Source organism: Mercenaria mercenaria, chromosome 6 (assembly GCF_021730395.1).
Source record: "Mercenaria mercenaria strain notata chromosome 6, MADL_Memer_1, whole genome shotgun sequence".
In the NCBI taxonomy this organism is placed as follows: domain Eukaryota; kingdom Metazoa; phylum Mollusca; class Bivalvia; order Venerida; family Veneridae; genus Mercenaria; species Mercenaria mercenaria.
The window spans coordinates 51,598,833-51,616,338 of NC_069366.1; the positions used below are offsets into that span (position 1 = coordinate 51,598,833).

The 17,506-nt window shown below is 37.0% G+C and overlaps 1 protein-coding gene and 1 long non-coding RNA gene across 8 annotated transcripts; both read right to left on the reverse strand.

The window, feature by feature from the left end:
• Positions 1-241: 241 nt before the first annotated feature.
• Positions 242-1,175, reverse strand: LOC128557736 (uncharacterized). The gene is made up of 2 exons (XR_008371359.1): positions 1,019-1,175; positions 242-976 (listed from the first exon to the last, which is right to left on the reverse strand). It is a non-coding gene; the product is annotated as an uncharacterized LOC128557736 (long non-coding RNA).
• Positions 1,176-1,242: 67 nt separating this feature from the next.
• Positions 1,243-17,099, reverse strand: LOC123548908 (protein-L-histidine N-pros-methyltransferase-like). 7 transcript variants are annotated; one of them, XM_045336547.2, is made up of 7 exons: positions 16,999-17,099; positions 10,166-10,305; positions 8,681-8,871; positions 8,020-8,120; positions 6,322-6,430; positions 3,887-4,068; positions 1,243-1,609 (listed from the first exon to the last, which is right to left on the reverse strand). In XM_045336547.2, exons 2-7 carry the CDS (start codon positions 10,265-10,267, stop codon positions 1,398-1,400), a joined length of 897 nt encoding a protein of 298 aa, XP_045192482.1. In that variant the 5' UTR covers positions 10,268-10,305; positions 16,999-17,099; the 3' UTR covers positions 1,243-1,397. The 7 variants fall into 7 exon arrangements, with proteins under 7 accessions (XP_045192482.1, XP_045192483.1, XP_045192478.1 ...); XM_045336548.2 differs by having other exon boundaries at positions 16,956-17,068; XM_045336543.2 differs by having other exon boundaries at positions 16,907-17,060.
• Between the last annotated feature and the right edge of the window lie 407 nt (positions 17,100-17,506).

Sequence of the window (17,506 nt, forward strand, 5' to 3'; positions counted from 1 at the left end):
CTTCTCATTGAGGTAAACATTCATGCCAAATATAAACAAGATTGGTCCATGCATGTCAAAGTTATGGTCCGGACAAAATTGGTCGGACGGATGCACGCACATACACCGACCTACCTAAAGTGACGACTAGGTCAAGCTCACTGCAAGCAGGCTCAACAAATAAAATCCCTCTTGGACAAAACTCCTCCCCCTTATATTTCTCATACTTGAAAAATAATCCATACATTTATGAGAATGACTGTGATTTAGCAAAGAATTTATGAAAATACTTTTTTTTTATTTCAGCATCAAATTTAGTTAATGTCTTTGAAATATTTTAAGTAAAAACAAGAAGCTGCGTTCAATAAACGCTTGGTGCCACCGGTAGCATCCTTGTTGATACAAAGCAACCCAAGTCCAAATCGAGGTCAAGTTCAAGGTCAAACTGAGTCCAGGTGATGTTTGAAGATGAGGAATGGTCACAGGTTACATCTGCATTAGTATCAAGTCATTCTAGTCAGGGGTATTGATGCTAGACGAAACGGTCCCATTTGGTTAACCAAGAGATGGCCCATACAAAGCAACCTAAGTCCAAAACAAGGTCAAGGTCAAACTGAGGTCAGGTGATGTTTGAAGATGAGGAATGGTCACAGGTTACATCTGCATTAGTATCAAGTCATTCTAATAAGGGGTACTGATGCTAGACGAAACGGTCCCATTTAGTTAACCTCGTACGGATGGACGAACGGAAGGACGGACAGGACAATCACTATATGCCTCCTGCATCAGTAGATGCCGGGGGCATAAAAAGAACATTAATGGGAGGGGTTGTGTCCACCTATTCAAAAATCAGTCGGAGGGATTTCTTGCAGGAGGGACTTTACCCTACACACAACTTTCTATATTGAGCAGCACTAACATCATACATGTATTATGCACATTTAAACACTATCATATTGCTGTATCCAGTAACATTATTATGGCACATATAAACAACCTCCTGGCTCCTCCAAACAATCACCTGCCACATATAAACAACCTCCTGGCTCCTCCAAACAATCACCTGGCACATATATACAACCTCCTCCAAAATGTACTTGTCTAGAAAGTTTGCAACATATGTCCTGGAAGCAAACATTCAATACAGGTACATATATTTTTCACATTCCTGCATCATTTAATATTTCCACCAAGAGTGCTGATATTTTATCTCAAAATCTGTATTAAATTACTGAAACCAGACATATATTATATATGCCCACTTAAACACTCTCCAAATATTAACACATCCACAGAACTCACTTTATATATCCACAAAACAAACATTCAATACCATTAGATATATTTTCACATTCCCACTCAATTTCATGTACATGTGTATCCTCTAAGAAAAGCGTCCTTTTTTACCTGTCAAATATTCAACCTTTTTCACTAAGTTTCAACACGAATAAAGCATCATCTAACACATAAAAGCTAGTTTCCAAGTCTCCCTCGCATAGATATGGTACACGTGTAAATCTGACAAGTGAAAAGCCAGCAGGTTCAAACACATCTCTCACAAGACTGACAGATTGTTCCTCAAATGTGTGACCTTTCAGTTCTATTTTCTCTGTTGGTTTGTTATCAGGACCTGGAATGTCAAGAATTAGTTAGTTAAACAATACTAAAATTGTACAGTCGACATCGTACTTGCGACCACCTCTATTAAGCGATTTTTGTATTAAATGACCAGTCAAAATCCCCCCCCCCCCCCCCCCCCCCCAAACGTTTTCAGTATATAATTTCATTCCATTAAACAACTTTTTTATTAAACGACTAGCGACCTCATAAATGTAGTCCCGACAGGTAAAATATTCAACAAAAGTATCTATAAAGCGACCGGGTACCAAAATTCTACTGGGCATTTCTTCATCTGTGTAATTAGAGAGTACGTTTGGCATGTGACTGAAGGCAATTAACCTTTGTATCAGTCAAACTGACAAACAATCTAGCCATAATTTTCAAGGCTTGCGGACTTGGAAAACTGTTCACGATGTTAAAACAGATTCTGAAACCATACGTGTATGTTCATAATAAATACAGTTACATTAACAGTTAAAAATAACTTTCCTTTTCATCTGACTGAAATTCATTAAGAGACCATTCCATTAAGAGACTACTTCTTAGCAGTCCCTTGGGTGGGCCCTTAATACAATGTCGACTGTATAAGCAACTTCAGTATGGTATATGTAAGTTATCTATATAGAACAGAATATTTTGATGATGTTCAAAAATGTCTAAAAAAAAATTCAGATTCCTTAAAAAGTCTCCTGTTTGAAAACACTTGAGCATCGCTGTGCAAAAACCTCCACCAGTAACAATCCAGATCAGCGAACATCTATATTGTTCATTTATCAATTTCTGCACATGTATGCAACTGATAAGTGAACAGTATGGATCAAGATCAGACTGATTCATCTGGATCCACACTGGCGGCAAAGCCCAAACATTGCTTTTTACACAGTAGCACTTATTTATTCATTTTGTGTATGGAGGTTTCAGTAAGAAATACAATGTAAAACAAAAGCTAGTAGAACACATAATGCCCCCCTTGATGCATTCAGTAATTGCACAAGGAAAAGAAATTATTTGGTCACAGTGCACTGTATGTTTGACATACTGACCTCAAATCAATAATTACGGGTCATTTACCAGTCATAAGTAAACCCTGTATCAAATGTGATCTTAGACCAAAGTATTCCCTAGTTATATGGCAAAAAACAGTTCTACTGTTCTGGGTCAATGTGATCTTGACCTTTGACCTACTGACCTCAAAATCAATAGGGGTCATCTGCTGGTCATGACCAACACCCTATCAACTTTCATGGTCCTAGGCCCAAGCGTTCTTCAGTTATCCAGAAACCGTTTAACTGCTCCGGGTCACTGTGACCTTGACCTTTGACCTACTGACCTCAAAATCAATAGACGTCATCTGCTGGCCATGATCAACACCCATATTCAGTTTCGTGATCCTAGGCCCAAGCATTCTCCGAAAACTGTTTAATTGTTCTGGGTCACTGTGACCTTGACCGTTGTCGCATGACCTCAAAATCACTAGGGGTCATCTGCTGGTCATGACTGTTCTTGAGTTATCATCCGGAAACCGTTTAACAGTTCTGGGTCATTGTGACCTTAACCTTTGACCAACTGACCTCAAAATCAAAGGGGTCATCTGCTGGTCATGACCAACCTCCCTATCAACTTTCATGATCCTAGGCCCAAGTGTTCTAGAGTTATCATCCGGAAACCGCTTAACTGTTCAAGGTCACTGTGACCTTGACCTTTGACCAACTGACCTCAAAATCAAAGGGGTCATCTGCTGGTCATGACCAACTTCCCTATCAACTTTCCTGATCCTAGGCCCAAGCATTCTTGAGTTAACATCTGGAAACTGATTGGGCTACAGACCGACATCTGCAAAACAATATACCCCACCTTCTTCGAAATTTGAAAACTGACCACTTCCAAACAAGAATGTAATATTAAATGGAATGTGAATGACTGTCTACCCTGCTTAAGAGACCACCAGACAGGTGAAATCATTTTATTTTGTGGGCATGAAATTCTACGGTTTTGCCAAAAATGGCTATTTCCTTGGGATGTGATTTTGCGGATTTCCAAATATCATGATAAATTATTAATTGGAATTGTGCTTGTTCACTGGGACTGAATATAGTGGATTTACACCTTAACAAAATCTATGAGAATTAGTCCACCATGAACAACAATGATCTCATAGCATTCAGAATACCCTGCCAGGTAACTAGGTAAGCTTGACTTAGGAACACTTTAAAAGTAACGTTTATACGTAAGTAATTTTCCGTAGGCTTTTATTTGTAATGATACTGTTAAAGGATGAAAAACTTACCAAATTCAACATAGGGTTCAAATGGCAACACAACAGCTACAATGACATGACCTCCCGGTTTCAGAACTTTCTTTATGGAATGTAAAATACTGAGTGGTTTATCACAGCGATCTAAGAGATTCAAACAGCTGACCAGATCAAAGGAAATTGAACCGTCATCCCACGACTCCACATCAAGCACTCTGAAAAAAGTAAATCTAATTTGATTCAAAGTGTACAACTAACAGTCTCATGATGAATTTTAAAATGGAAACAAGAGCTCGTAGAACATGAAATGCCCCCCTTGAGGCATTCAGTAATTGCACAAGGAACAGAAATTATTTGGTCACTGTACATAAAAATGTTCTACTGTTCTCGGTCAATGTGACCTTGACCTATTGACGTCAAAATCAACAGGGTCATCTGCTGGTCATGACCAACCTTTTACCAACTTCCATGATCCTAGGCCAAAGCTGTCTTGAGTTATCATCCAGAAACTGTTTAACTGTTCCGGGTTATTGTGACCTTGACCTTTGACCTACTGACATCAAAATCAATAGGGGTCATCTGCTGGTTATGACCAACCTCCCTATCAACTTTCATGATCCTAGGCCCATACGGCTCAAATAGTTTTGACTACCGACTGGCAAGCCATTCAGTAATTGTTTTACTACATGACATCGGAAACAAGTATAAAAGTATATTTTCACTTTTTTTTCATTTGGACCAGCAAACCTGTGCTGAACTATAGACCAGTCAATAGTATAAACTATGGACCAGTGATTTATATAAGGAGTCACATAATAATCGTCAATGTTCTCTGTCTGAAATTAAGACTATTCTTAAAGCATAGCTTCTTGTTATAGTATAATTTTATGCTTTATGTATACCAAGTTTCACTCAAACTTGTACATTGTCAAGATTTGCATACATATTTTTATAGCACAAAAAGGAACTTCAGCATATCATATATTAACCCTTACGTTTTAGATTTTAAACTGATGAATAGGTTCCCAACAGGATATAGTATTATGGGCAAGCTAAAACAGGAATAGAACCACTAAACTTTAGCAAGATAGCTAGTTTCATCATATAAGATTCTTTCACTGTGCCGGGAACAAGGCTCAGCCGAGAGTCAGATGCTGGTCATGACCAACCTCCCTATCAACTTTCATGATCCTAGGCCCAAGTGTTCTTGAGTTATCATTCCAGAAACAGTTTAACTGTTCCAGGTCACTGTGACCTTGACCTTTGACCTACTGACCACAAAATCAATAGTGGTCATCTGCTGGTCATGATAAACATCCCTATTATGTTTCGTGATCCTAGGCCCAAGCATTCTCAAGTTATAGTCTGGAAACCGTTTAACTGTTCTGGGTAACTGTGACCTTGAACTTTGACCTACTGACCTCAAAATCATAGGGGTCATTAGGTGGTCATGACCATCCTCCCTATAAACCTTCATGATCCTTGGTATAAGTGTTCTTGAGTTATCATCTAGAAACCATTTAACTGTTCTGGGTCATTGTGACCTTGACATATGAGCTACTGACCTCAAAATCAGTAGGGGACATCTGCTGGTCATGGCCAACCTCCCTATCAACTTTCAAGATCCTTGGCCTACGCATTCTTGAGTTATCATCCGGAAACCGTTTAACTGTTCCGGGTCACTGTGACCTTGACCTATGACCTACTGACCTAAAAATTAATAGGGGTCATCTAAAGGTCATGATCAACCTTCCTATCAACTTTCAAGATCCCAGACCCAAGCATTCTTAAGTTATCATCCAGAAATTTTTTAACTGTTCCAGGTTACTGTGACCTTGACTTTTGAGCAACTGACCTCAAAATCAATAGGGGTCACCTGCTGGTCATGACTAACCTCGACATCAACTTTCAGGATTCTAGGCCATAGCGTTGAGTTATCATCCGAAAATCGTGTAACTGTTCCATGTCACTGTGACCTTGACCATTGACCTACTGACCTCAAAATCAATAGGGGTCATTCATTGGTCATGAGGAACCTCCTTATCAACTGTCATGATCCTAGGCCCAAGCGTTCTTGAGTTATCATCCGGAAAACCGTTTAACTGTTCCGGGTCACTGTGACCTTGACCTTTTAGCAACTGATCTCAAAATCAATAGGGGTCTTCTGCTGGTCATGACCAGACTCCCTATTAACTTTCATGATCCTATGCCCAAGCATTCTTGAGTTATCATACGGAAACCAATTGGTATACGGACCAACCAACATACCAACCGACCGACATCTGCAAAACAACATACCCCACCTTCTTCGAAGGGGGGCATAAAAATAGAAGATCTCTCGAAAATTTCTGTTATTTTCACATAGAAGCAGATTAGCTAGAAAAACAAAATGTGTTTTCATGCAGAAAAGTCATCTCCGCCAAAAGTGGGTCTAAGCTATGTAGAGGAAAATTTCAAAATCAAAATACCGGTATCCTTTATCATTAAGCCTTTTAACCATTGGTTTTGATGTTTCTGTGGCATAAATGTGGTTGAAATATGGGGCCATCATTTTCGTGACCTCACCATCACCAGCACCTGAAAAATAGATGTTACATTATAAGTATTAAAACACTGTGACATATAACCTCCCCTATTTTGATTCAATTTACAATGCAACCTTTTTAGTACCAAAAACAACTAGAAGATCCTTTTGTAGAAAAGCGCATGTATCCTCCAAAGCATAGTAGTAATAGGCAAGAAATCGGGGTCAGGATTGAAAATCAACGAGATGCTGATGGTTGGCTTAGTGACTGAAAATAGGGATCATCTACTCAGCATGCCCAATCATCCTATGAAGTTTAAATGTTCTTGGTCAAGTTGTTCTCAAGTTATAGATTGAAAACAATTTTCCATGTTCTGTAACCTTTGATCGAGTGACCCTAATATCAATAGGGGTCATCTATTGGTACTTTGTATGTCCAATCATCCTATGAATTTTCAAATTCTGGGTCAAGTGGTTCTCATGTTATTGACCTGAAACAGTTTTCCATGTTCAGGCCTCTGTGGACTTGACCTTTGATGGAGTGACCCAAAAATAAGGTCATATAGGTTCTGGGTCAAATGGTTGTAAAGTTATTGATATGGGTCATCTATCGGTACTTTGTATGTCCAATCATGCTATGAAGTTTAAACATTCTGGGTCAAGTGGTTCTCATGTTACTGATCTGAAACAATTTTCCATGTTCTGGTCCCTGTGACCTTGACCTTTGATCGAGTGACCCCAAAATTAATAGGGGTCATCTACTCTGCAGGTCCAATCATCCTATTAAGTTTCAACATTCTTGGACAAGTGAGTCTCAAGTTATTGATCGGAAACTGTTTTCCATGCTCAGGCCCCTGTGACATAGACCTTTGATGGAATGACCCCGAAAACTATCTTGGTAATTACTCCTATCACCCTATGAAGTTTGAAGGCTCTGGGTCAAATGGCTGTCATGTTATTGATCGGAAACAGTTTTCCAAAAACAATTAGCCCTACCACCCTATTAAGTTTGAAGGTTCTAGGTCAAATGTTTCTCCAGTTATTGATCGGAAATGAAGTGTGACAGTCGGAAGGACAGACAGACAGACAGGGCAATTACAATATGTCTCCCCCTACTATGAGTATCAAGTTGTATCAATCCATGAAATTAAATTCCAACAAACAAGTAAAATTCCAATTTTTTTAAAAATCAAAACCATAAAATTTAATGCCCATGACATTAAATGTTTTCAGAGTAATTGCTTAAGAATTTCAAAAATCCCTGCATTTGCTTCTTTGTGATTTTGTGTATCGGTATATGAATTGCACTGAACTGCAAAATCGTTTACTTGGGATGAGGGTGCTAATTTTGATACATTTTACACTGGTTTTCCACAAAATTACATCCCAACAGAAGAACTTCAATTCCAATTCATGTTATCTTTATCTTTTGAAATCCATGATTTTGTGATGTCCCCACAAACTAGCAGCTTTGCTAAAATCATGTAATCAATTGCCCATTAAAATGAATGATTTCATGGTATATCAGAACTTAACTATCCGGCAGAATACTGCTGATTCCTGTGTAATACAATGTATAAGTGATCTGCCTTAACTTACAAGCATTATTTATCAAAACCTAACATATGCTTTTTCCTTTTACCCAAGTCTAACAAACTTTCTTCTTTCCAGTCCTCATCAATGTCAAGTAACTGTGTAAACTGTGACCTAGAAAACACAAACATGGACCCTCTACCCAACCACCTGAAATAGAATTTACACAACTTATAAGCTGAAATGGTTTGGATACATTTCATATTCATATCTCCATTAGCCAAAGTATACTGAAATGTATGCAAAATGATTAATGATTAATATGTAATGAATCTTTTGACAATGTTTTTGGGGGAAAAACAAGGACAGAAAAACTTGCCCATTTAGGTTGGATTTTAAGTCAAGGGTCATACTGTGACTTTCCTGCTTTTGATGGTAAAGACCTCATGTTGCCCTACATACATGTGGACACCCAGGTAGAACAACTCACCTTTTGCAAGCCAGCTGGATGGCTATCTTATATATAATGACCTAAACAAGGCTCGGACACGAAGAGGTGAGGAGAAAGTGATTAAAGTCATTGACATAAACCACTCTGCCCAGACCAATGTGCCCATTCAGACTTGCACTTTCAAAAAGCAAGCAGAAAATAGCAGCCTACCTGCTGTAAATGCATACCCTATAAACTAGATTTACATCATATAATTTTAACTATATGCTTTCATTTACCTTTTACAAAAAAATTTATACAAACATAAAAATCAATTTACCCATTTATTGATGTATTTTCCATAAACCAGCTGAGTAATGACTTGGCTACAGAGTGGTATATTTGCATAAACACCCAGTCAGACTTCTCGTAACAGTTCTCAAGGAAATCCATAGTTTCACTGTCTTGATCTAGTTGTAGGAAACTGTCACATAAATCTGCAGGCAGGTTTGATCTCTTCACAAAATACCACTGGAACAAAATCGCTTTATTTATTAGCTCACCTGAGCAATGCTCAGGTAAGTTATTGTGATCGCTCGATGTCCGGCGTCTGTCGTCTGTCTGTCATCTGTCAACATTTAGCTTGTGTATGCGATAGAGGCTGTATTTTTCAACTGATCTTCATGAAATTTGGTCAGAATAATAACCTTGATGAAATCTAGGCCAAGATCAAAAATGGGTTATCTGGGGTCAAAAAGTAGGTCACTAGATCAAATCAAAGAAAAACCTTGTGAAAGCGATAGAAGCTGTATTTTTCAATTGATCTTCATGAAATTTGGTCAGAATGATTGCCTTGATAAAATCTAGGTCGAGTTAGAATTTGGGTCATCTGGGGTCAAAAAGTAGGTGATTAGGTCAAATCAAAGAAAAACATTGTGTATGCGATAGAAGCTGTATTTTTCACTTTCAATTGATCTTCATGAAGTTTGGTCAGAATGATTGCCTTGATCAGATGAAGTCTAGGTCAAGTTTGAATATGGGTCATCTGGGGTCAAAAACTAGGTCACTAGGTCATATCAAAGGAAATACTTGTTTAAACTCGAGATCACATTTTTGGTCCAATCCTAATGAAAATTGGCCAGAATATAAATTTTGTTTCCATGAAATCACTAGGTCAAACATGTTTACACTGCTATGTTGTGTTTCTCAGGTGAGCAACCTAGGGCCATCTTGGCCCTCTTGTTTCTATAGCAATGAACAAACAAAAAAGTCTAATCAATACAATACTGTATTAATACAGTCGAAACATGTCCTATCTACTTAAAAGCATACTGACTGTAGGCTTTACAATTCACTATAATATGACTTTAATAATTAAAGTTTAATTAAATGAGCCGTGCCATGAGAAAACCAACATAGTGGGTATGCGACCAGCAAGGATCCAGACCAGCCTGCGCATCCGCGCAGTCTGGTCAGGACCCATGCTGTTCGCTAACGGTTTCTCTAATTGTAATAGGCTTTGAAAGCGAACAGCATGGAGCCTGACCAGACTGCGCGGATGCGCAGGCTGGTCTGGATCCATGCTGGTCGCATACCCACTATGTTGGTTTTCTCATGGCACGGCTCAAATAATAATCAAGCCTTTGATTCAGTCAAAAACCAAAAGCCTGAAAACCTACTTTCTTAAGTCTGATATATCCTTTTTCAATAGAGTTATATAAAAGCCTGAAATCAGGACCAACACTGAAAAATCACAGATTTATTTTTCGGAAATGTAACTGGAAACAAACTAGTTAATTTTATGTCTATTGATGAATGAACATACGTAGCTGTGATTATCATGCCTGTGCTGTTCATCTTCAAGCACCCGGTTGTATATGGTACGTGCCAGTGTACCCCTCCCCCTCCTATTTGAGAAGCTGTACATCACTTTAGTACCTTCAATGCTGGAGAGTAGAGAGACTGCTGGAAATACAACATAGCAAATTTGCTATATATTTTCTAACAACATTATAAAAGTCACTCTATAAACTGACACTTTGTGAAGGGCAAATTTGAATATATCTTATCAGACCCTTCTTACATATATTTTAACTTTTACCAAACTTTACTTAAGTATAAAAAGGGACATAATTTTGTAAAACAAATCAGAATTGTAGAACCCAAGTATGAGAAACAATAAGCTTTAATTGATGCAAACACTTACCAGTCTTGTTTTTTGGAATGACATGTTAGACTTTCCAACACCAAAATTTCTAAGTAAAAAAAAGATTTTGTAGCTTCAAATAACATTGACAAAAAAGAAAAATGTCTGCCCCTTACCAACATGAAAAACAAAAGGTACACTTTTTTTATATTTCCAGCACGGAGGAAGTTATTAATGTTTTGGGGGGTTTAGAATCACATCAACATGATTTTAGGTCATTATGGCGACTTTTCCAGCTTTTCACGGTGGAGGAAGACCCAATTTTACCATTTTTAGGCAGGTTTTTTTTTTGGTTTGTGCTTTGTGGCATGATAATGACACCCTTTTATGGTGTGGGGAAGCTTTCAAATATAAAGTTATACCAGGGTTTCCTCTGGGTCAATTTCACTTTGCGCCAACAAATTCGCCAATCAGAAAAAGTTTGCGCCAGTGGCTCTAAAGCTGGAGTCAATAGTCTGTGATGAGCAACATACTATTTTTGTTTTTTTCAATCTCTATTTCATTTGATACTAGCTTTTAGAAGTTTTAGATGGTCACGTTACAATTTATACCAGCCTCAAAGATTAGGTCTCTAAACAAAATACATATTTTGTGCTTCCTGAGTAGACAATGTATAATTTAGCAATTTTCTAGCAAGGTATTAAAAAGTGAATGCTTTATTTCTTTACTTAAATCTCAATTTTATTATCTTTCAGTCAAAATAAAAACTTGCTTTTATCTATTTGAGAGGAAGTTACATCAGAAATCAACTTATAAGCCAAATCAGAGAAGTAGATTGATTCTGACCTGTGTCTTTTGAAGAAAAGATAAAAAAGTGATGTGCAGAGTTGTAAAATTATTAAACAATATTCAATCTCACATTGGAGAAAAACGGACAAAAATGTTGCTTGGCAAATTTGTTTCTGTTATCACATACATGTATGTATTGTTAAAACTTGTAAGACATGCATAAGTAATGATGTCAGTATCTATCACAATGAATCAATTCATCTACCTTTTTTATGCCCCCAAAATTTTTACAGGGACATTTAAAGTTGTCCTTGTCTGTCCGTCTGTCTTTGTGTCATGCATATTTGAAAATGTAATTGACCTAGAGCCAACACACCTTGCAGGATTGTTATTCAGGATGAGAAGTTGTGCACCTCAGGTGTTTTAAAGGTTTATGCTAGAGTCTTTGTATATGTATGTCAAGGGCCATAACTGGTCTGACTCTGTGAAGTCCCAAATAAAGGTGTATGCTAGAGTCTCTGTTTATGAGATGGGTGAAAATTTCCTAAATAATAGAATTTCTTCAAACTTCAGATATTGAAGGACATTGATCTAAAACGGCATTTTCTTAGATAATTGTCCTTCAATAATCTAAGAAAATGTCGCTTTCAAGGGCAGAACTTTTGCCCATCTCATATACAGAGACTTTAGCATATGCCTTTAATTGGGACTTCACACAGTCAGACCAGTTATGGCCAATGACCTATCAAAAAACAAGAGCTGTCACTTTTGGTGACGAATGCCCCCAAAGTGTGCCCAAGAAAGCTAACGTTGTCTGCGCAAAAAATCACACAATCATTTCGTGATCTTGATCTTGATCCCAGAGACCTTGGTCATAGAGTGACACACCTTCTCAATATGGTTAACATTTGTGTCGAATTATTTTCAAATCCCTTAATAAATGGCAGAGTTATGGACCAGACAAGGAACACCTTTGACTTCTAATTGTGACCTTGACCTTGGAGCTAGGGGTCTGGGTCTTGCGCATGGCACATCATCTCAATATAGTTAACATTTATGCCAAGTACTTTTAAAATTCCTTCATCAATGGCAGAGTTATGGACTAGAGAAGAAAAAGACCCTGTTAACCTTTAACCTCTAAGTGTGACCTCGACCTTAGGGCTAGGGGTCTGAGTCTTGCCCATGACATGTCATCTCATTATGGGGAACATTGAAGCCATGTAATTTCAAAATCTCTTCATCAATGGCAAAGTTATGGACCAGACATACAACAGACCCTTTTAACTTTTGACTTCTAAGTGTGACCTTGACCTTGGAGCTAGGGTTCTGGGTCTTGCGCATGACATATCATCTCATTATGGTGAACATTTATGCCAAGTTATTACAAAATCCCTTTATGAAAGGCAGAGTTACAGCCCAGACAAGAATTTACACAGACGCAGGGTGCGATTTTAATATGCCCACCTTCGGGGACATAATAAAAAGGGCCTTAAAGTTTGTGTCACATGTATCTAACATGTATTTGACCTTAGATAATGAAACATTACAGGAATATTATTCAGTATGTTAAGTTGCGCATCTTCACCAGGTAAGAGATTTCGCTCAGCCAGACCAAAGTTATGGCCTTTGACTCAGTCAAAAATATGCGAAATAGGGTATAATTGTTTTTGTCACAAGTATCTGAAACCATACTTGACCTTGGGTCATAAAACATAATAGGATTAGCACTATTTATCCAAGTATAAACATTTTGTTTTTGCTGAATTTCAAAAATGTAATTTTATTTTAAGATTGACAGAATAATTATATTATGTATCAAGTATAATTGTATTAATTACATGATAAATATCTGTTTTGTATTTGTATATGCAAAATTCAAATTTTTGTTTCATGTCAGCAATGCTAAAAAGTGACCATATGCCTTTTTAATTAGCGTTTTAGGGTGACAATAATCGCAAATACATTTGCTATTTCGAAATTCTTATTTTTCTGCAGATCTATATGTAACTAAAATGTATGCAAATCTTTATAATGTCTTTATTTTTTCCGAAATTGGTATCTTAAAAGTAACAAAAAACATGTTTGAAATGCAGGAAAATGCACAAAATGGCACCCTCATAAAAATCAACAACAGGGGGATCATGTCCTCCCTCCCCTAGAAAGGGCCTCCCTATTTTTTACCTCTGCCTATGGGCCTGGAATATTATTCAGCATGTGAAGATGTACAACTAGGATAAATAATTTTGTTTTGGATAAACTGAAGAAGGCAATCTGAAAGACAGCTATATTCCCCGCCGCTGTTATGGATAGTGAAAGGGTTGATGGTATTGGGTGGAAGCATTGACATTGTTAAGTATATCTTATAGTCCATGTATGAGGAAATCAATGAATTTGAAAATACTTTAAGGGGTTTAGGCGATACAGAGCAGACACAAAATGGAAGGCTCAAACATTTGTCCTTGAGTTGTGACCTCCACCTTGAGCCAACATGGCTGACTCATGAGTTCTGCACATCATCTTGTTGAGGTGATTACTTGACCCAAGTTTCATGAAAATTCCTTCAAGGGGTTTAGGAGATACAGAGCTCAAACTTTTGACCTTGAGTTGTGACCTTGACCTTAAGTCAACATGGCTGACACATGATGAGTTCTTCACATCGTCTTGATGAGGTGATCATTTGACTCAAGTTTCATGAAAATCCTTCTGCAATCAATGGGTTTAGGAGATACAGAGCTGACAAAAAATGGAAGGCTCAAACCTTTGACCTTGAGTTGTGACCTTGACCTTGAGCCAACATGGCTGACACATGACCTCTGCATATTGTCTTGATGAGGTGATCATTTGACCGAAGTTTCATGAAAATCCTTCAAGGGGTTTAGGAGATACAGAGCAGAAACAAAATCTTATGGACAGACGAATGGATGGAAGATGGACAGAGACCATTCCTATAACCCCCCACCACACATGGCGGGGGATTAAAAATAAATTTAAAGTGCTTAAGAGATATTGATCAATAATGCATGACTGTTTCCTAAAAATATTTCATATAGTCATGAAACCATAAAGAAATATTATTCAGCGTGTGAATTTGTGTAACAGAGTTTTTTCTTTTTCTGTGGATTTCACTCTGCAAGACCAGTTATTGCCTTTGACTCATTGAAAATATGCATAACAGGCATACAAGTTTGTGTCACATGTATATCAAAATTGCCTTGACTAATAGTTATAAAACATTGGAGCATTGTTATATATGGCATGTGAAGTTAGGCATCTCGTACTCCGTTTGGGATTTCTCTCAGACTGATTAGACAAAGGTCGGGTGGGCAGACGCCGAGTGTCCATGTTTTTTTGTAAACAGTGATGTTTTTCTAAAAGCTTAAACTTTCTTAACACACAAATGATATTAATAATTTTTTGATCAATGGAAAGGATATAAAACAAGCAATTTATTGATTACTTTTAATTATTAATTCAAAACAAGAGCTGTCCGTAAGACAGCCAAGCTCGACTATTCGAAATATTGTCACAGAAGCAGGAAATTATTACCCAAAATGTTAAATATCAAAAGGGTTTTAAGTTCGAAACCCCGGGCATAATTTGGGCTAAAAAGCATATCAGAGTTATGGGACTTGATGCTATCAACTAGTTTAATAACCCCGAAGAAACATGTTAAGTTTCAATTCCATATCTGCATTAGTTTTGGAGATAGTAACTTGCATTAAAACTTTAACCAGAATTTTCTAAGTCCAAAAGGGGGCATAATTTGCTCAAAATACATGTTAAGAGTTATGGAACTTGACCCCGTGAGGTTGGTAACTGACCTAGAAAAAAAATAAATAAGTTTCAAAGCTATATGCCTTTTGGTAATAGCTGATGTACTTGCACGCAAAACTTTAACCGGATTTTCTAAGTCCAAAAGGGGGGATAATTTGCCCAAAATACAAGTCAGAGTTATGGGACTTGATTTTATCAACTAGTTTTATAACCCGAAAACACATTGAAGTTTCAATTTAATATCTGCATTAGTTTTGGAGATAGTAACTTGCATGTTAAAACTTTAACCAGGATTTTCTAAGTCCAAAAGGGGGCTAATTTGCTCAAAATACATGTCAGAGTTATGGGACTTGCCCGTGAGGTAGGTAATTGATCTAAAAAAAAGAAAAAATAAGTTTAAATCAATATGCCCTTTTTGTAATAGCTGTATGTACTTGCACGCAAAACTTTAACCAGAATTTTCTAAGTCCAAAAGGGGGCATAATTTGGCCAAAATACATGTCAGAGTTATGGGACTTGACCCATTTAGGTAGGTAATTGATCTAGAAAAAAGAAAAAATAAGTTTCAAATCTATATGCCCCTTTTTGTAATAGCTGTATGTACTTGCACGCAAACTTTAACCAAAATTTTCTAAGTACAAAAGGGGGCATAATTTGGCCAAAATGAAGGTTTAGAGTTATGGGATTGGTGCTATCAACTAGTTTTATAACCCCGAAGACACATGTGAAGTTTCAATTCAATATCTGCATTAGTTTTGGAGATAGTAACTTGCATGTAAAACTTTAACCAGAATTTTCTAAGTCCAAAAGGGGCATAATTTGCTCAAAATACATGTTAGAGTTATGGAACTTGACCCAGTGAGGTTGGTAATTGACCTAGAAAAAGAATAAATAAGTTTCAAAGCTATATGCCTTTAAATGATAGCTGTATGTACTTGCATGCAAAAACTTAACCAAGGTGTGACGCCGACGCCGACGCCGACGCCAGGGTGAGTAGAATAGCTAGACTATTCTTCGAATAGTCGAGCTAATAAAATGGATTAATTATGAACGCTTAACTTAGTGTTTTTTCTAAAACTTTGGAGCATCGCTACGCCGCTATTAAAATCATATGTCATTTAAAATTGTTTTCCATTTTAAAAAGATATTTAAATAAGAAAATATGAAAATCGTAAGCACTTCAAAACTTTTTGAATTTTTAAAATCCATAAATTAACGAAAAAGTTATTAAAAATTCCGATCCCACACACAAACGATGTAAAAACATTTGTTTAGCCCATCATCAGATAAACAGGTGTTAATGCGTGACGTCACAGCGATCTCTCCTATTGGTCCCCACATCTACTGATCTTGTTCTAAATCGAAGACCGCGACAATACAGATGAACGGTATACTGTAAATTATCAGTAATTACTAATATTTTTCTTTTCCTGCACAACAGCTTATGAATGTACAAGTTTTACATTTAGGGCTATAAGGTAGTAGGTTTTGCACCTTTTTTTTTATCACCAACTGTCTGACAGGGAGTATTAGGTGGACTGAGTAGCTTGGCAAACCTGATAGTCTTTCACTTTTTAACCCCCCATGCATGGCCAAAATGTACCAGTAATTCAACAAGGTCATAATTTATCGTAAAAGAATTCACTTCAATCAAAATTTGAATGTAAATACTTAAAATAAATACAGGCACTGCTATACTAACCTAAGATTAAATGATCATAGATTTTTTTCTTCCAGACTCTAACTGCTATGAAGTTTGCCAAATTCTCCAAAAGTTAAATTATGACTCGACAATTTATCCGAACTGTTTCTATCCGGATATGTTTAATCTTAAATTTGAGTTTCAGATTTTCTTACGTATTAAAAAAAATGCGACCGCTGTCATTACTTTGGGGTATCACCGAACCTGAAAAGCAGTAGCTAAATTCAAACAAGACCTATATCTTTACTTAATTTCCTCGAAACACAACGTTGTTCATCATGTTGTTGTTTTATTTAATGCGTCAGCGTATTATTAAAATTTTTGTAAGAATTACAAAAACTTTCTTTAAAGGTATAAAGACACCAAATGGCTTGTCTGGCCTAAGACCACAGTTATTTTTACTATATGTTCTATATAGGCACTGGACACTATAGCAATTTTGCATGCATTCCAACCCCTATAAAAATACCTGAACTCAACAGAACTATCCAAGAGAAAAAATTCCAGCCACAGTAAACATTGGGTTGACCGGCTCTTTTTTCCACCATTTTGAACCAAATCTCATGCGTATGAAGAATACTCTCTAGATGGCCGCAAACAGGCAAAACAGGCCCTATCAAAAAGTCATGTTATGCATATTCTGACATTTTTATTCTGTCAAATTGTACATGTACCTACTATTTCATATCTCCTCTATTAAATCATGCCATTTATTGAAGGTCTTTCACTCAAAAATTCACCAATATTCACCATCA